This window comes from Tachysurus fulvidraco, chromosome 8 (assembly GCF_022655615.1).
Source record: "Tachysurus fulvidraco isolate hzauxx_2018 chromosome 8, HZAU_PFXX_2.0, whole genome shotgun sequence".
In the NCBI taxonomy this organism is placed as follows: domain Eukaryota; kingdom Metazoa; phylum Chordata; class Actinopteri; order Siluriformes; family Bagridae; genus Tachysurus; species Tachysurus fulvidraco.
Window position 1 is genome coordinate 9,897,442 of NC_062525.1, and position 20,882 is coordinate 9,918,323.

A 20,882-nucleotide genomic window follows, 5' to 3' on the forward strand; every position below is an offset into this window, starting at 1 on the left:
AAGGTGAATTATTTACTAACTCTCCTGAAGAACTGTGCCATATATTTCACTTTGGCCCCATAATACCACCATAAGACCCCAACCCAAAATAGCAAGGATGGATAAAACGGAGACTGAACCCTTGCTTCTTATAGGTCAGCTTTCACCAATCCTTCTGCTCATTGATTTTTTTTTTTCTCAGCAGCTTCATTTGAGCAGCCGGAGTCCTCCATTATTAATGTGGCTGACAGGCCTTTCAGTCAGGTCCTGCCTTCTGCAATCCTGCCACTCACAAAAGCCATTTGAGCCTGGAAATGAGCTTCTAGCTCTACACTAATACAACAAAGCCAGTGAAGGCAGTAAGGCAAGAAAACAGCCAAAAGCCTTGGATTACATCTGTGGCTGTTAAAGTAAAGCAATGAAGAGGTCGATGCACCCCCATTCCGATGTCACCTACTGTCTCAAGGTGAAGGTAAATCAATTACAAAATCATTATATATTTATCAGTTGTGTACATATGCACTGTAGTGGACAGCCATTTTGAAAGACACATACCCATGGCTGCACACACACTTCTATATCCACACACTGTTTTGGCTGCCGGCTGTGTCTGGGTGTAGTGTTCCTTCCCCTAGGCTCAGCGGTTGCCCAAGTCCCTAATGGCCCAGCTGGCATCTCTGCTCTCCATCCGTTGGCTCGTGCAACTGCTGTGGCAGTGAGAAATGACTACAATATCCCAGTTCCACAGCAAGAGTATGTCAGCAATCTAATGGTACCACCTTAACAGATTTCCACTTCTTCTTCGTCTCTCGGCTATTTCCCCTCCACACCTATCGCTGGCATGGCTTAACACTTTCAATTTAGTTAAATCCAAATCAAACTAAATCCATTTCAGGAGACAAATGAACTCACTTCAACCTTCATTCCACCTAGCACACTACCTGGATAATGTTGGACCCGTACAAGCATTTATTCAGATGAGTAAAACAAGTAGGATTAAAGCAGCTGCCTAGCAGACAGAAGGTATAACACATCTACAAACACGCTGCATCAGCAGAGAAGGCGCAGTCTCTTTGACAACCTTGAAGGGTATGTTTTTTGCTGTTCTACATCTAGTACAAGCTCTACTCACAATTGCTGACGACTATAATTGTATTAATGAGTAGAGTGCAGGATCATGACAGTCTGCAATCATTTGAGATATAAAAGATTTGACAAGCATTGCATTTTTGACAGATGTTTACAGTCCCTCACTTGCAGTGACTTGGAAAAAAAGCACTCAGAGGGAGAGCTCGGGTTTCAGAAATGTTTAGTTGATTTTTTTTAATGGATGGAGAGAGAAAAAATGTCAGAGCAGAGAATCTCGTCATTGTTATAGTTGTCACTGTAGGGAGGTAAGGTCTGCTCCCACTACCCTTCAACCCAGACTGCAGAGTAGAGCAGCTTTTATGTCTCAGTTGTCTGGTCCCCTGTCTGACATATCTGCCTGGTTTATTCTGACACCTAAAATTGTCACAGTATGAAATCCGTTACACTGTAGGCACCAATGTGAAACTTAATAACAATTACGACTCACTGAACCATATATATCAAATCCAAAAAGGCCAAAAGCACTAATCCTGTGTAGAAAAAGAAAGCAATGCTGATGCAATAGTGTTCAATAAGTCATGCTCAATTTCAAAGTAACTACCTGATTTCGATCATCTATACATACTACAGCTAAAAAAAAGGTCTAGACTTGTTCAGTAATGATGTACAATATATTCTTACAGAGTCCTCAGACTGTCTCACTTCAGAGTTTGAGATACCCAAATAAACATGTGTTATGTAAAAAAAAATGTTTGCAAATTTACAGAAATGGATAAAATACACAAAATTGCATAATAAATGTAGTAAAATATATATTAGTCTATAATTTTGGAAGCAAAGAATAAAGGCCTTAAATAGGAAATCCATGTAGGGAAATACAATTTAAATGTTGTAATGACTGGCCAATCCAAATTCTCTGAGATATATGTTAAAATCTGGTAAGTGTGTACTCTTATGATGCCACTATGTTCAGCTGATGTATCATGAGCAGCAGTTTGAAAAGTGGAGTGGCTGGCATCCTGTACGTCCCACTAAGGACATGCTAGTCTTCAGTCTCCTTAATCCATTGCTGTTTTTTGGCAGGGGTGAGCTAGATAGTGGGTAGGAACTAGCCAATGACCAAATAGGATGATCTGTGTGTGAAACCTTTACTACTGAAACTTACAGTAGATACTTACCAGATATTAACTGCCTGTAGGCCTAACAGTGTCCAAATTCTTATTTTGATCGTTTATATAAAGTCAGGAAACGTCTATAGTCCAGTCTTTTATATAAAAAAAAAAGCAAGACTTGTTTTTTAAGCTCGGCACATTATAAAATGAATAATTCCTGTCGACAAACGTTAAATCCGTCAAATATCATCCTTATTATTAAACTTTTCAGGATTCAATAAACTGTCTAATTTCCATATTTCCAATTTGACAGGTTGTAGGAATCTAAATTTATTCCAGGCCCTTTTTTCCACTTGAGCACATTGCTTCCACTTATCATGAAGAGGGAAGAAGAGAGAAAGAGAGAGAGAGAGAGAGAGAGAGAGAGAGAGAGAGAGAGAGAGAGTGAGAGAGAGAGAGTGAGTGAGAGAGAGAGTGAGAGAGTGAGTGAGTGAGTGAGTGAGTGAGAGAGTGAGTGAGTGTGTGAGTGAGTGAGTGAGTGAGTGAGTGAGTGAGTGAGAGAGTGAGTGAGTGTGTGAGTGAGTGAGTGAGTGAGTGAGTGAGTGAGTGAGTGAGTGAGTGAGTGAGTGAGTGAGTGAGTGTGTGAGTGAGTGAGTGAGAGAGTGAGTGAGTGAGTGAAAGAAATCATTTTCACCTAAACTTAAAGAGCTAACATTTCATCTCTCCATTTCATTAACATATACAAAAGACATGAATATGGATTACTGCAAACATTGTGAAGGAAAAGTGCTTCACAAACAGGTGATATGCATTCAAGAGGGAAAAAGCCTGATAAAAAGTTGTTAGAACTGTTAAAAAGGTTAATTATATAATAGAGGAAAAGAAAGTTAAATAAGTACTTAAAAAATAAACTAAATAAAAATAGAGAATAGAGAGAGAGAAACAGAGAGTCTAAGCTCTTGGTGACACCATGAACCATATCAGAATAGATCAAATAGAGCAACTAAGATTTTATTTGTTAGCTGTACTCTTATGTGTTCACGGTGTCACCGATTTTAGACTCTCTATTTTTATGTTGGTGTCTGATCTGGTAAATATATTATTATTATTATTATTATTATTATTATTATTATTATTATTATTATTATTATTATTATTATTGTTGTTCATATGTTCATAACTTAGCAAAAGAGAGACAAAAACAAAACTGAATGAAAGATTAATTAATTGATTTAAATTTGTACTGGAATTCTTCAAGTACGCTATGTTAAAAACATCAGATGAATAATCTTAAAAACAAAATGCAGTGTCTATTATTTAAGTACTGTTGTTTTTGGCCTCATTGGCAAAAGGTCAGAGAGGCAACGTTTGTAAATTTAGAGAGAGTGGAGTGTTCAAGGTGAACACTAAAGGACAGCAAGAGAGAGAGAGAGGGGGGGGGGGCATAATTTGCAGGTGATATTTCTCGACTACAAAATACAGAGACTCTATTCACGCTACCTAGTGAATTGTTTTCATTTCCAGCCCTTAAATAGTCATTTTCAACCTTACACATCTCAAACACAGGAAAAAATAGATTCAGCCTAAAAAAAATCACATCTTAACCTGGATTATATATAGGTGAGAATAAAAGAACATATTTATATGTTTATCAAATAAAAAACCCTTAGAATGAATTAACCATTTTATTTTTTAGGGGAAATTAAGTGAATTCATAGAAAACACCACTGGCATTCCAGTTTCAATCATGACTCAAGTCTAGGTTTTATGTTAGCTACTCTTTTAATATGCCCCTCTCTAATGCACCTGATTTACAGCTAATGGTCTCTGGCACAGTTTCTTGAGAACAGAATGAGCACAAATTATCCCTGTCCAAGGTGTCTGAGCACTAGTCAACCTGATTTAGTGACCCTATCTAAACTAGACATATGATCAGACCCATAACCAGTGGCAGTCTGAACATCTACAGCTTCATATTAAAGACATGATTAGTTATATATTTTAAAAGATGGCAGCTTATGCAAACCTTCTGTACATGCTATTTAAAATTTCAAAACACCAGATTCAATTAGTTATGATTCTCATTTTATTCCACTCGCTACCTATAGTTTCTATGAGTGAGGTATTTTTATTTTGCTAAATGCCTTAACTTCCTTGCTGTCTGGGACTACCAGATTTTGTTTAAGCGGCTCTGACAGAATTAATTTGCTGTCTTAAATGATCTATTAGTGTAGCAGGCACTGGGCAGAACATGAAGTCAGGCTGCAACAGTCCAGTTATAGTGCAGAACAACTCACCAATCCCTCTAAGCATCACCTTACTGCTAGAGCAATAGCTTAATTGCCATGCCAGTGATTTAATGACAAACAGCTTTCCATTTTAATAAGGGGTTAACAGCAGCCAGTCCTTGTTATTACATGTAGATATGCATTACGCAATGCACACTTATTTCAATTATGATAAGTTTATCAGACTGCCAGAAACGTAATTGGCAGCTTATTTCTAGAGCTGACATCTGGAGTGGCAACTATTAAATTATTAGAGTGTAATCAGCAAACCAATTATGTAAATGATGAAAAAAAAAACAGCAAAGGTGAAGAGTGCACACTTTGGTTTTCTTTCTTTGTTCTTCCTTTAAAGAAACATGTCGGCAGGTGCATCCAAATATTTTATCCATTCAAATTCCTGTTTCTACACTCAAACCTACAATTTCTCAATAACCTAATTATAAATCGATAAAATCGATGTATATGTAGCAAACAACACCGGTAATAGAAAGTAAATGGAAGTAAAGCTCCTGAATATAATTCAACAAATATCTATAGAATCTCTTTATTATGAGAATTAATAAAAGTCTATGTTGTAGGACTGAATATAAATAAAGGTATAAAGGTCAAATGACAAAAATGGCCCCATAAATGTCAAATTGAGAGAATAATAATCTCACAGTGTCTTCTATTAAACAAGTTCTCTGTTCCCTTCGAGACAGCAAGCTGGAGATTAATGAGAACCAAAGTGCCCCAGGGGTATAGCGTGGAACTGACCGCTATATATTTGGCAGGTCAGGAAGAATAGAGAATTGGCAGAGTTCAGTACCCTATAGGGACACTCCCTCGTCCACGTTGCAAGACTAATGTCACCTTCATCAAAGGTAGCTAAGAGAATGATTTAAATATGAATTCGTTTCAATGCAGTTTTACAAAGAAACATTCAAATACTTGAATTTCTATGTGCTTTGTGCAGAATGCAAATTTGACATATTTACCATTATATTGCCTGTCAGTCTCTTTCTCTTCTAATCTTTTGTTTGGGGTTTTAATTCAAAGCCTTCAATGATAAATGAGTTCAATTGATATATTTTCTTATTAATTATAAGCCTGTATTTCTAGTTTACATATGGCACTCAAAAGAGTACCTATGTGGAAAATATTTGGCATGTTTACGGATTGTAATAAATGTCAGTCATCATTTTCCCCTCTGAGTGCATTAAAATGAATCTAAAAGGAAACTTTTACATTTCTGTGAATGTGTTACAGTATTTGTCTATATGTGAATTTTCAAAGGTCAAAATTGTGACATTAGGTTATATAGCATTCATCTATGAAGCAGTCTTTAAATATTAACTCTACCAGCGGAAACAGTAATGAATCACAGTATCACATTGTTACTTGTTCTAAAACAATAAATAATGTGAAAATAATCCCTTAAATTTGGCTGATAACAAGCTTTATTCTAGGAAGACAAATGACAAGGCAATGTGATATCGCCTGCTCTACTCAAGAGAGATTTATTTATGCTGATATAGAATAACCAAGGTCAGACTTACTCATGATGAAATTGAAACAGACGTGTAAGCTAAACTAAGGTGTTGTTTTGATGCTGGTCTACTCCCTCTGTCTCAAGGGCCATCATCATTTGGGTGCCTAAGATACGGTTCTCCATCACAGCTACCACCATGCATCAATTCACCATTCTATTCACTGCCTATTGTACATGGGTTGTGGCTGTGTCTGCTTTGTGTTGATCATCGAATGTCCAGGGATTTTCTTATTTTTTTCAGGTTATTCTGAATTGAAAATTGTAAAAAAAAAATACATAAATTAAAAAAAAAAAAAATCAACATCCCAGTTACACATCGTATCATATTGCCAAACTGGTAGCTCATGTGGGATATTAGGACCAGAAGCACACTTCTGTCTGTCTGGGAGAAGAACTGAATCGATTCCAGGAAAAGGCTTCAAGCTAACAATAGCTACTGAGTGCAAAAGTTCAACAAATTATACAGTCAAAGAAAGAAGCTCCAAGCTACAGATTGGAAGGTCCAGAGATAAAACTTGGGTTTGATAGGCCTGCAGGTAATACAGCTCAACCTACTTTCATGTGTGAGTCAACAGGAAAAGAAGTAGGGAGTAAATGTGAAGGCAAAGTGCATCTTAATTGAACTAACATCCGCCCACATTGTTAACCTTCCTCAACTCAAGGTAATCTCCATCCACTTTCCATCTACCTTCCACATTTCACTATTACTCACTTTACTTATTATCTCTGTTGGTTTCAGTTGACTACACAAGGGTAATGTCACAATAAGTCTGGGCTTTATTTAACATTTTAGCCTCAATATTGTTTTTTAACATTCATTTGTCAACCTATGTCTACTGTATACACCAACCGCACATAAGCATAAGCACATATAACATTTTACACCTATCAAATACTCTAAACTTATAGAAGGTCAACTGCTTCCTTCTCAAAATCTCTATGACTACATCTGGTCTGCTGATTGGGACACTCTAAGATATACAGTATCTGAGTCTTTCCATTGCTGCATTTACAAAAGTCACAGAAACATATACATTTATATATGAAACTTTAAACAGGGATTTTTTTTTTGCTTTACTAAATAAGAAGTTTAGAGTACTGCATGTATAATATAATCCACAACCAGGAGGAATTGACTGCATAAATGCTGCACTTTTGGACTGACATACAGTATACGTCTGCAACATTTCCTCTATTTGCTGAGAACTATTTTCAGGACGTGTCAGGATGTTAAAGTTCAAATTTAAGCAAGAATTTATTGCGCATGTCGAATCAGTCTTAAAATAAATCTACCAGAAAATGCATTTTCCAACAAACCACCAGTTTCTTCACTGGTTATGTGCTCAGTTCAATGGGAGTGGAAATATAAAAACATGTGGTAGTGTTGATAAGTCAAGGAGCTTTGAAGAATTTCTCCTTAAGTTTTCACAGCGTTTCAGTTCAGCTGAGCCACCTCGGATGCAGACAGAGGTTATCATTGACAAAAGCAGCAGAGGAAGTCTTTTAAAATCTCAAGATGTGCTTCACTTCTGCCCCACTATTACAGCATCCCAGTCCCTCCCCCACTCTCTCTCTCTGTTAGGAGAAGATAGAACTACTCCAATCTGAAATGGCAGTAGGAGCTGTTTCTCATCTCCAGGCCAACCCTGTACTGTACTTTGAAACACACATCATAGTTTAAGGCTTCTTGCATTTTTAAACTGTTGATATATAAACTATGATATACAGTTTGCCAAAAGTCAGCACTCATTAGTTTGTGTAAAGAAGAAAAGTTTGCTGATATACTGTACAATAAGGTCCCTTATATTAACTTACAGTATATTACACTATTATATTACTGTACTTTTTAGTCCCTTATATTGACTTATTTAGTCCCATATATTGACTTTTTTTTAAATATCCAATTTAACCCACATTAGTATTGTCTTTGTAGGCCAAGGTTTCTTCCAAGGTTCTTTCTGTAGGTTTCTTTTGGCTTCTCTGTTTTCCTTACCTACCCAAGAACATGTGGTTGGATTGACTTCATTAAATTGTCTCTAGTGGTGAATGAATGTGTAAATGTGTGTTGAATGTGTGACTTCCATCCCATTTACAGTATGTTGAATTCCTGCCTTGAACCCAGGAAAGCCCAGCTCCACCAGGATAAAGTTACCAAAGATGGATGGATGGATGGATGAATAATTTAACACTTCTAATTCTCTTTTTGTCAAACATGTAGAAATATTTGAATAATTTGTGTAAATATTTAGGGGTGTAGTAAAATGGCAATATTTTATTTTCAAATAATAATATAAAATATTAATATTAAATATAAAATTTAATATAAAATTAGTAGATTGTCACTGCAGACATCTCGTCCAAACAAAATACCGCCTATTATATCTAGATATGTAGATAAAATTATTTTTTAAGGTTTGCTTACTTTGGTCTGTAGTGTATTCACACAGATTCTTCTGAGAGACAAAAAAAAAAAAAAAAAAAAATCCAGCTAAAAAATATGTAAAATAAGAATAAACCATGATCTAGGATATGATAATATGGGTATGCAATTGGCAGAAGAGGCACTGATTCGAGGGAACATGAGCCCAAGTTGTTATTCAGACTTGATTTGTTTAATGGGTCTTTCTGGAGTGAAAAGACGCCTAAATTACATGACATCTCACATATTTCCTGATTTTGCTTCCTCAACTGTAAAAGATACGAGACAGGCCAAAATGACCGGAGTGTATGAGTGGTACGGTACACTCGTCTATGCTATCAACACCTTACTGGAATTGTCTGTGTATGCGGTGCCAGGAGGTGTATGGCTCTAAGGACTAGTGCTGGATCCTTGAGGCACAACTAATTTTGGACTTCTATCATATCTAATCAGTTTATCCAGTTCTGTCTTCAGGGTTACCCTCTTGAGTCTGTGTCATCCTGTCATCCCACAGCTGAGGGCAATGTGCACCCAAAAGGATATGTACATCTTAAGCCTTGATTCTCATTTTGCCCACACTGCTCTGAGTTTCCATCCCATTTGTTGCCAGTTGTTCCAGAGCCTTTTTGCTTTGTGTGTTTGGTTTCATCATGCATGATTACTTGCTTTTGTACTGGATTATATTTTACACTCTTTTATCAGGTATTAGTTTAAGAAATACTTCACACTGGGCTATTTGCATTCTGACTGAAATTACAAGGGTATCTGTGAACACTAGTAATGACACTCTTCATCACTCTTGAATCCGAGCATACCCTAGCCTGTAGGGTGTCTGAAGATAGCCTGACCTGGTAGCAAAAATACTGGCAGCAAAAAAAATCACTTAACAATTAGCTCCTTCATTTCCACCGTCCTATATAAGGCAGCAAAAGAATGCACACATCAGCATATGCAAAGTTATGGAATAATATTTACTGCAAAAAATCCACAGGATGTGTGCATTAATTCCAGGTGTATTCCAGAGTTTTTTATTAGACAATGAGTAAATAAATGAACCATACTAATAACATCTAAATCTAAAAAGAATCTTTTTTTTTTTTTTTAGAGATGTTCAGCTTTCTAATTTCTATTATTTTTTATATCACCATCTTAAAAATGCAGTTCACTCATGTTCAGCCTAATGGCCCGTTGATGTCAGTGCTGAATTCAAATTCCATTCTATTAAGAATAGGAAAGGCATAATGACATTTAAGACCCAAAGTACCTTGTGGCGGCCAGTCTGACCTATTAGGAAATTATTACATCTATCCAAATGAGAACCCTGATCCAAAGAAACTCAGAAAGACATCAGCTGATTACTTTTTAATTTGATTATAGGAATTTAATGAGAAAATCGTTTCATTAACAATGATCAGAGCAAGATAAAGGGTAATATTCAAACTATTTTATCCATCTGCTGCCTGGTTGTTGGAAGCCTGTCTGGCTGCTCCTTGATGGGGTCAAAAAGGAAACGAAATAAAACGAAATATGGCCTATGCGACATTAAACCCTGCGCTAAAAGGGGGGAAAAAACGGAAAAAAATCAGCATTATATGCCCGAGGCTCACTGTGATATATTAGTGATATATTACACTGCCAGTCTTTTTATCTGTTTAGTGCTCCAAACATTTGGATCTGTATTCGCCTTTAAGCCTAAAGTAGGTGAGACCTTAACAAGAGTTCTTTTATTATCATTATAAGTAGTATTTTTTTTTAATGAAAGTTTCCAAAGATTAAACTGTCAGTAGTGTCAGCATGGAGTTCTGGCTCTAACCATTCCTCAATCTCAGCTACATCACGAAAGTTCATCATGGGCTCAGAGATGTGTGAGGGATATGTTTTTCTTCTTGTTAGTGTTTAGCAAATTAAATTTGGTTCTCTTTCCTAAAATAATCCCTAATCCCAGTCCTAATGAACACCTCCTACATGTCCTGTATATGACCTTGCCTTTCTGGCAACCTTTTGAGATCACACACAGATACACAGACACAGACACAGACACAGACACAGACACACACACACACACACACACACACACACACACACACACACACACACACACACACACACACACACACAAAATCAATAGCGCATTTCCTTCATATCTGTATTTATATCTATATTTGAACAGCAGCTCAGTCTGTAATGTAATGTACTCATGTTTGTTCTTATTCCTGTGATAATAATAAAAACCTTTTTTCATCACTCATTATTTAAACTATGATTCGGTCTGTTTTCCGACCCTAAGGAATGTTACAGAGAGCACACCTGATAAGTGTCTCAGTGATAGAACTGCTACAACAGCTGCTTATCTGCTCCCAGTAACAGTGACCATCAGGAGAAAAAGCTTCTGATATAGCAAGCCTATCAATCTCAAATAAAATGTTTTTTGAGACTATTTTGTGATGTCAATACCACAGTTCTTTTTATTATTACTTGTATATCTCAAGTAACATATCAGCCAAACTCAATTCTAGTCTTTAGATTGATTCTATTTGTAACTATGGAATGAAAAGATACCCAATTTGAAAGAATGTCCAGATCTAAATGGTTTGGGCAATAAATGACACAATAAACACGGTATTCCTTCAAAAATTGCAAATTGCCATGCATACCCAGTAACGCATAGACAGTAAACTATAACACTTCTCCCTTTACAAAAGTTACAGTTTGTCATAATACCTTTTTTTCATTAGGTGTACTTCCTCTATTGCAGCGTTTATTGTCTTGCACTGTTTGACACGAATGAGCGTTTTCTATAGTGAAGCAACTACTTTTTTGTCTCTTATTTTTGTACTGCTATGTTTTTCATGTGTTTTATTAGTGAGAGCTGTAAGAAATCATTTAATTATGCTGTGATGCACTGCGTTCGTATAATGACAATAAAGTTGAAAAGTCAATTAATATTATTACACGTTGAATTGTATTGAAATAATGTGTTAATTTGCCCATTTTGAGCTACAGGATTTCCATTTGGCACCACATCTTTAGAGCTCTTGTTCTTTGAACTTTCCTTTAAATGGGCAGTGAATAATGAAGTTAGGACCAGGCACTGAATAGGTGATTGATGAATAGTTGTAACCTGCAATACCCTGCAAAAAATGTGCTTTTTAACTGGAATTTGTGACCTTGTGAAGCATGTACTACTGTACCATTAGATTAAAAAAAAAAAAAAAAAAAAGTTGTTTAATCAGCACTTTTTCAAACTCATTGTAAAGGTTTGAATTACTGGTCTAGCTAAGGTCATGCTAATTCAGGAATGTCATCAGCAGTCAAAATACCAGTATAGCCTTCACCACATTTTCTTTTATGACCAGTAATCAAATGAATCTATTTATTTAATTGCAATTAAAACAAATCACGGTAACATTCATAAAAGCATTTCTCCATCACTTGATGACATCAGTCCCATGTGAATGGATCTGGAAAGTCAGCAAAGGACTTGGTCTTGCAGTAATTTAAGAGGCCATTCTGCCTTTGTAATTACATTAATGAGGCATCCATGGTGCAATGGCAGACATAATGGGATTTTAAATACGTATTGATCAACACGTCACGCCAGGTTTCTTTTCCTCCCTTTTTGTAATCAGGGTCATCAGGGGCAGGACCACATCTGGAAAGCTACTTCCCCAGAAAATAGATTCACAATGCGCAAATTTATCATCATTATTTAGAAAAGACACAAGAAATGATGTCTATAAGGCTGCGACACAAATACAAGTGAGACTTTTTGAGAAACTACACCATTTTAGTAGAGTTTCTCATTTACACATGCACAAAGGGGACAATCCTGAGGATTTGCTATAAGTACCAAATTTGTTGCTATTTCTTATTCCACTTTGTCAATTATACTTAAAGAATTCTTCTGTGAAGATGGTGCACTAGCATCTGTGAACCATACAGGGCCTGGAGCAGAGTTACAGCTTCAGAACCACTTCATCTAAAATGGCAGCAATTAGAGGTGCCAGCCCTCTACATGCCACCCAAGTTACGACACATCTTTCATCTACCCCTGAGCAAGTTAACATAAGAACGATGGAAATACAAGCTGCAGTGAGAAGACAAGCCCAATCTGTCAGAAACACACTCCACCTTTGCTGCTCGCTGCATATTTTAATGGAAATTTGGAGTTTATTCACCTAATGATGCATAAATCTGATGCTTTATGAATTCAAGGGCACAGGGCAGACGCTTAAGCTGATTATTGAAGGTGACCTGTTCACATAAATGGAGAGATCGCTTCTCTGGCTAGAAGCAAGGACACTAAAAGATGACCCTCTTAAGCCTGTTTAGAGCATACCTTTGAGTCACCCAGATATGGCTCGGAAATATAACAGTAGTAAATCATAACTACAGCGTATATCTTATGCTGCAAAAATGACATTTTTGCAAATCTAGTTATATTTTTCTTGGTGAAATCAAGTTTAAGTCAGGCAAACCTTTCATTATTAATTCTAAGGTGACAAACCTATGAAATTAGAAGAAAAAATGTTTTTTAACATCAAAACACAACTCGACTGTACTAGTGGCTGTAGTATTGTTGATGCTTGGCAATCCCAGGTAAAGCTAATGAAAGATATTTTATAAAACTTTGGCCATTTGTGTTATTTAGGGTTTGGTTTAGCTATGGGTTCAGTTTAGAAATTCTGTCCGTTTTTTATATTGAAACTTGAATACATTATTGCTAAATTGGCTTGACTGTCCTAATATTTTCATTGGGACACATGATAAAACATACAGAATTAAAGAAATGCTACCCCACAACATTTGAAAACATTTGAAAACTCTTATATCTTTAGCAAAAATAAATAAATACTATGGGGGAAAAAATGAAAAGGAAAAATCAATTAAAGACATTAAATTAAATTCATTTCAATCAATTTCAATTCAATTATAGACAGAATGAGTTCATACCAGGCGAGCAGGGGATACTAACATGCACCATTTCACTCCATTTTACACACTGATGAGGACCAATCTCCAAGAAAAAAAATCTTCTACAGTAGGAAAATAAGAATTAGCAAAATTTCAAACGCCACCACAATTGCATTCGGATGCTTTAAGGGAAGCTTTATTTTTAGACGCTACATCACCCATGGGCAGTAGAAAACTGAAGACAGACTGGTGGCCTGAACATAAAGTCTAAAAGACCATGAACTCTGTATTAGCCAGCCAAAGGCAGGAGCAGCCAAGCTCAAATAAAAGACATAAAGTGCACCTACCTGCTTCACCAGGCACAGCATTTTACTCTCTCACATCCATATAAATGACATAGTTGAGATTTAGCCATGTGTGAGAGTGTGTGTTGTGCCCTAGTGCTGAGTAAAGGCAGTGAGGTCTAGCATGCAGTGGCTCTGACGAGGGCACCCACAGTGAAAGAAGAGTGAGCAGCAGGGTCAGTAATGTGTTGACTTACCTCAGCAGGAACACGCTCTTCAAAGTGGCAGTTCATTATCACAGGATAAAAATAGCACCGCTAAATAAAATCCATGTCAATTCTTTTAGGATTATAAGAAGGTGGTGAAAGTCTGAGAAAAATCTATTAAACTGCTATGAAAATCTTTGGTGGAAAACCCTTACCTGTTCATAAGATGTGAAAACAATCAGTGGCGTACAGTATGTATTTCAGTTTACTCCGTATCAAAGATTTCATTTGGATGATGTACACTAAATTGTCTATTATTATTATTATTATTATTATTATTATTATTATTATTATTATTATTATTATTATATAGAAAAAAAAAACAGTGCATGCCATATCATTTATATACATTATCACCATTTTTATTATTTGGTGACGGTCAGTAAATCAGATGTAATGAGAAATTCGCTAAAATTCACTAAACAATATATAATAGAATTTAATAATAGGACTGAATTTGTACAATCACTGTATAAGCTGCCGTTTGTTGTGTTGGTTGTTCCCTGCTTAAACTCACTTCTCTCTCTGGTGTGTCAGTCATTTTTATTCTAATATTCTTTACTGAACACGACATATCTCACCCTAACCCGAAGCCGAGTGAATACCCATTTTGCATTTTCCCCGTGCAACCAGGCATAAACATTTCCACAGCAGTACACACCTACCTTCCAGCCCACTGGGCATACTGTCACGACATCACACATCACACAATAAATCAGAGCAACTCAGAATACCCAGAAAAAAAAAAACCCACACAAAGTGTAGATGCATGTATAAAGCCACAGATACAGGAATATACATGAAAAGCTTAGAGCAAGAGCTAATCATACCATGAAATATATTATGGTGAAATAAAAAACATTATGTACCTTTACTTTTACCTAGGATATTGACATAATGGTTCCGTGAAGAGAAATTCCAGAGAGATACAGGGGCGATACAAAGGAGAGGAAAGAAGCAACTGTAAGAGTCACGAACTTATGTAAGATTTAGAATAAGGATATGAAAGGTTAACATTTGACCTAGCTCCATGCATTAAGGGCACAGGAGAGGAGGCAGGCAGAAGAGACGGAAGCTTCCAGATGAGGAACATGCCGAGACTTGATGGCGCGAGAGATGGAGGGAAAGCATGAATATTAAACAGACAGCTAATGCTTTCCTGCTTTGCATCTTGAGAATACATGCTAGCACATTTATAAAGAACAAACAAACCCTCGAGAGATGTTCTTCAATCTCCAGCCCAACCAACATGTTCAAAGCATTATTTTTCTTTATGAAAATGAGGTTGGCAAGCAACAATGGAATAGCAATCAGTTGCAGACGACTGAAAAGGAAAAGAAATCATAAATAAACTCAAAGAAATACCACAGTAGAGGATTGGAAAGAGAGAAATTAATAAATTAATCAAAAAGACCAAACCATCCATTGAGTCAGTGCCAAGCCGGAAAGAAAGCAGGCCCAGTAGATCCCTACCAGCAGTGACGCGATTTGAGGAGGAATCAGCACAAAGAGCGAAAGAGGCAGAGGAAATGATGGAGGAAAGGGTGGGAAATGGCAGCAAAAAGGGTGGATATAGGAATAAAACTCATACCTTGGTCGCCCATCATCAGGTGCGCAAGACCTTAAGGGAAGACAAGAGCACAGTCAGCACAGAGAACGGGATCATGTGGAAGCTTTCTGTCACATTGACATGCAGGCATCTTGTGAAAGCAGGATGCCTGAGCTGTGAGGCCTGGGGTGTGTTACAATCTCAAGGAAAGGGGGTGTAAGGGGGAGAGTGGCTGTGTTGGGAAAGCTAAAAAAAAAAGAAGCATTTCCTCAACCTGACGGTTGTGGTGCTTTATCTGTCACATTTGTAAGGGACAAATCTATAAAAGAATCAGTTTTTGTTGTCAGAGATCAAACATTCCCTCCAGCTAGTCAACCTTTCCCAGAAATACGATTATGGAATTCTGACAGATAACAATATTATCGTGACTAGACACCTGAAGATATTTATACATACATAAATAGGACTTAAACATCCCTAGTAAGTGTTATACACAGGAATAAAATAAACTCAAATGATATTTATTTCAGCAGAATATAAACATGAGTCTATCAGTCATCGGATATCTACGTCTAAAATGAAAACCAGCAGTTCCCATTTCATCTTTCACAAAATATCACCTGTAAATTGTGCCCTTTCCTATATACATAAAAGATTCAATACCTTCCAAGGAATGAATTACAATAGAGCACATATTTTACCCGTCTAGACTCTAAACGGAGTGTTTGAACCACCAGCCGGGAATATAAAATATGATTTGTCCCCAGTACTTACCCTCTGTCCCTGAAGCACATGATACTTTTTTTTTTTTTTTTTTTAGGAAAATTGACAGTATTTTGCTTCCTTTGAATTTCTGAGTGCATTTTTATTGCATGCGTTTGGGAGTATACATCTATCTCTTTGAGAGCTACTAGAAGAGATAAAAACAGAGCCTCTTTAATACAGAAGCAGGTTTAGGTTGGTGCAATTTGGACACACTAAGCAGGAACCGATTTTCTCTTATTTTGTTCCGCATATGTTAGAAAACACAGGACAGAGGCCAATTCCTGGGCATTCTGACCGAAACCAACATTAAGCGATGGACATAAAGATAAAGATGGAAGGAAATGTTTATACCTTTTACCTTCTAATTAACCTCCAAGACGATTCCGGTCCCCAATAGGCAAACAATGGATTTACTTACCGTTCTTGAGCCCCCATAGTGATTAAAAAAAAATTACATTCAGCATATTTCAGGAAGAAAAGATTGAGATATGGAAATAGAGAGAAGTATATGGCAAAGGGGACTTGAGAATGAAAAGAGAATAGAAGTGTGTAGGTGTACCCACCTCCAACGTAGACCTCTTCTGGAGGACCGGCCGAGGCGTGGAGAGAAAGAGGAAGACATTGATTAAGAGGCATGCAGGCTAGAAGGTGGCCCAACCTTGAGGACTACCGAAGCTACATGCGTCTTATCATCCTGTGCAAATGCCTAAGCCAAAACAAATGCTGCCATGAAGGATAAACCACACGATCTCATTTCCTTGAGTCTCCAATATCCGATTCTAACTTTGAATAAGGTCCAGACTCTTAACTGTCATTAGCGTATTGAACTCGATGAACATTCAACCAGGGAGACTTTTTTCATTGCTTGCCCAATTACAGTCTGTCTGTTGAAATACTCTTGCTTTTTCCTGTCGTGTCCTTTTTGCTATTCCCATACTTCCTCATCTCAGCAGCTGGGATCCATTAGCAGTAGGGAATGTGCCCTGTTGTCTTTGCACCCGTGTGCATAATAACACTGCTTTCACACCCAGGAAGCTCCACATTTCAATATAAATGTAGAAATTCAGTCAAATTCAAAACAAACACAAGCCAAATCTGAAATAAGTCTTCCTGGTTTAAATAATTTTGGTAAAAAAATAAAAATCTTAGTAAAAGAATGTTTTTAATGCAAATTAACCATGTATTGAAACTGTTCTATGTCAGAGAGCATGCACAAACATGCAAGAAGTTAAAGACTTGAATACAAAACTCGAGTGATCGATTTGTGATGATTAACTGTTAATATATCAGAATTAATTCAAAAACTCTCAATGGAAATGCAGCTTTAATGCATAATAAATTGGAATGAATTTATATGAAGTAATTCATGTTTATTCAAGATAAATATTTTCAAAAGGATGTTGAAGGAAAACTGTCATCTAAAAGCAGAACATTCGGAATGATTTCTAGAGAATAATTTGCTTAGTCATAAGCCATGCATAAGCTAGATAAAGAAAAAAGGTGATGCAGCATACACCTACTGAGAGAAAACAAATCTGGTCAGTCAGTCAGTAATAATAAAATGTACAGTACCTGTACTGTGATGGATTACTGCATATAGTCATCATAAGAACTAATGTTTTCTGACTATATTTAACCTTATTTTTCCTTCTCTAATGAATGTACATTACCTTGAGAATAGAGACAGTCATGCTTTCTTTCAACACAAACCACTGTTTCCTTGGGCCAGCCTGATTCTGGGCAGGCCCTGTGATCCAAGTCTCCCTAAAATGCCACGTCTATCATCTTGTAGTGTTTTTGAAAGCATCCAGGCCTACCTCTGTTGTTTTGCATCTCAAGGGGAACAATGACCCAAAACTTACCGCCGCAGTCTGCTCCGCTCGACCAAATACAAATTGCATGCACCAAAACTGCCACTAGAACAAAAATGCTGATGAATAAATGAATAATCAGAAACATAAAGGGTGCCATGGCGTAAATAATGACAAAGAAACTTGAAGCTGTTTAGGTGCTGCAGTGCAGGATGGAGTATGTTTTCTCAGACCTACACCTACTGTGTCCTCTTGTGACAGAGATTTTGAATAATGGGAATATCTTTGCAAAGTGACAATTGAATAATCGTTTTACGATAAATGATGTGTGCAAATTTAGGAAAAGGAAAGCTACTATATTTAAGGGATGAACACAGAGAACTAATAAAAAACAGACATCCTTTACAGTGTGCAGTATTGATTTTATGTTCACATCCACCCTTTGCCTCGACCACTACTACCTAAGTGGGGCCATTATCTCTTTTACAATACGTGCATAAAGCTCATTGTACATCGCTAATCCTATTTTCACTTGCATCTATATGAAAGAGAACAGCGGTTCCTCTCTGAACCTTTGTGGCAGGTCTACGCTGTCTTGACTAGCATATCAGGATTATGTAGCTTCACTCTAATACTGCAGAATCCAAGCAGAGCGAGAGACGTGTAGGCTCTCATCAAACTGACAGCCTGTTTAGAGTGCTGTCCATGCAAAGTGCTGTGATATAAGGGTAAAGGACAAGATTTACACACAGAGAGCACAAGCATATACAATGGCTCCAGTGTGATTGTGTGCTTGAGCAGGCATGGTGCAAACACTTTGTGACGCATGGACATACAGTGCCCTGTGTAAGTGACTACAGCTTCTCAATTGTGTGTTTTTCAGACTGTCAGAGTGCGTTATTCTCAAACATGGTCACTGTATGTTGGACCCCTAAGGCAAGACATTCTGTTACTGAAATAACTGTTGCTACACTTTATCCGTTATTGGCTCAGTGGGTAGGACTCTGGACTGGTCCAAATCATGGCACTGCCAAGCTGCCACTGTTGGGTCCTTCAGCAATACTCTTAACCCTCATCTACTCAGCTAAACTGCAAGTCACATTGCCAAATGAGTAAATGTAAATGAAACAAATGAACAGCTATGGCAACCATAATCTACTATAAATATAGTACTACTATACATACTGTATGTTAGTGTAAATATACCGCACCCACTAGTCTTTTACTAATATTGTAAGATCCGTTATAATTATCCTGAATACACCCACATACTAGAGCATTTAACTCTCCATAGTAGAATGTTTTCACTCACCATAGTATCAGAAACTAGATAACAAACATATAACTATGAACACTCATCACAATTACTTACCAAAAATACCCCAAAGATATAAAGCCTTCGCTATAACTGACTGATAGCCATTTTCATCCATCAACTAATCTAATCCGAAGTGAAGCCATTCATGTGACAGTGTTTACAGTACGTTCTCTAATACCCTCGTTCACTATCACTGAGAGATTAGAGAGGCTTAGTCTGTGTGCTTTAGATACCAACTTTAGAAAAATCTCTTTCTGCTATGTATCTGTCTGACTGCAAATCATAGTATTCAGAGGATAAAGTTTAACCTGATTGAGATTCTGAATGAGAATATCATAATATTGATAATACAGAATTACCTCTAATTGGCACTTTTGAATATAACACTAAATGAACGAGATGTTGATATCTACTAGTTTCATTCAGGTCCAAGAGGCATTTGTCTTGACAACATAAAAATATTTATTCGGTAGTGTTTATTTCGCTGATCACTGAGCAGACTCATGGTTAAGACGTTGGATTCCTGAAAGGTTGTGAGATCAAATTCCAACACACCCATGCAGCCCACGGTTGAATCTGTGAGCAAGGTTTTTAAACCTCAAATGCTCAGAGAATTTGGAGTTAGATAGAAATGTTAGCTAAATACATAATTCTAACCAAATAGATTCATTCTAGGCATACCTTCAATGCTTGCACTCTTGACATCTCTCTATCTGAAAGGTGGCAAATCTCTGAGCTAGAGATACCTCAGGTGGGATTTATATGCAGAGTAAAATAACCTTTCATTTGGTCTTGTCTCATTGCACAAGTGCAAAATTGCTCCAATCCTTAAATACTGTAAGCACAAACAACACAGCTTATGTAGCCTTAAGATATGACATATTACCTCTCTAAACCCTTCCAATCTGCAAAACCGTCATGATGTTTAAACAAAGCAGATAAGAGCTGAATTATCAAACTGCTGCCTGAACAAATAATCACTGGTTAAACTATTCACAACCAAATGCCCCATGCATATCAAACACTGCAGGTTTCTAACAGCCTTTTTAAACACACATTTTACACATTAGATGAATAAAACGTGCTGATGAGAGGCAGATTACATGCCCAGACAATACATATCTTTATGGCAATTACATTTGAATAAGAAAGAAGTGAAAAGCATAAGTAGTAGTCATTAATTATAAACAAATGTCCTAATAAACCCCTTGTTCCCAGCATTCCCAGCAGCACAAAAATATCTTATTAAGTGTAGTACTGTTATTCTCTGAAGTGTGGGCTGTCTTTCCCACTGCGAGCCCAACACCTGCCTCACTAAAGAATATCATTACCACAACTGCCTGTCGAGAGCATAACTGAGCATTTGTACATTGAGATCGGAAACATTAAATGCACACACCACCTATTTTCTTCCGTACTGTAAACAGAACCAGACAATCCACCTGGTGGCCTCTGAATGATGCCTTTGCCTATAAGGATGAAAACCATCATTTCTCCATAGGAGGTGGAGACAACAGATGCTTTCTCCTTCTTCTCTATCAGCTCAAGGCCCTTGCA

At 37.0% G+C, this 20,882-nt stretch overlaps 1 protein-coding gene across 15 annotated transcripts in view; it reads right to left on the reverse strand.

Moving 5' to 3' along the window:
* The window catches only part of nrxn1a (neurexin 1a), a 157,272-nt gene that overhangs the window by 129,267 nt on the left and 7,123 nt on the right, over positions 1 to 20,882 (reverse strand). For 6 of the 15 annotated variants that reach the window (XM_027177427.2, XM_047817462.1, XM_047817456.1 and 3 more), the window contains 3 exons: positions 16,760 to 16,777; positions 15,474 to 15,503; positions 14,752 to 14,763 (listed from right to left, as the gene is read on the reverse strand). The exons of 1 other annotated variant lie outside the window; for it this stretch is intronic. In XM_027177427.2, coding sequence (XP_027033228.2) covers positions 14,752 to 14,763; positions 15,474 to 15,503; positions 16,760 to 16,777 — 60 coding nt within the window. The remainder of the gene's footprint in view (positions 1 to 14,751; positions 14,764 to 15,473; positions 15,504 to 16,759; positions 16,778 to 20,882) is intronic. 8 more of the 15 variants (XM_047817463.1, XM_047817452.1, XM_047817458.1 and 5 more) reach the window with 5 other exon arrangements.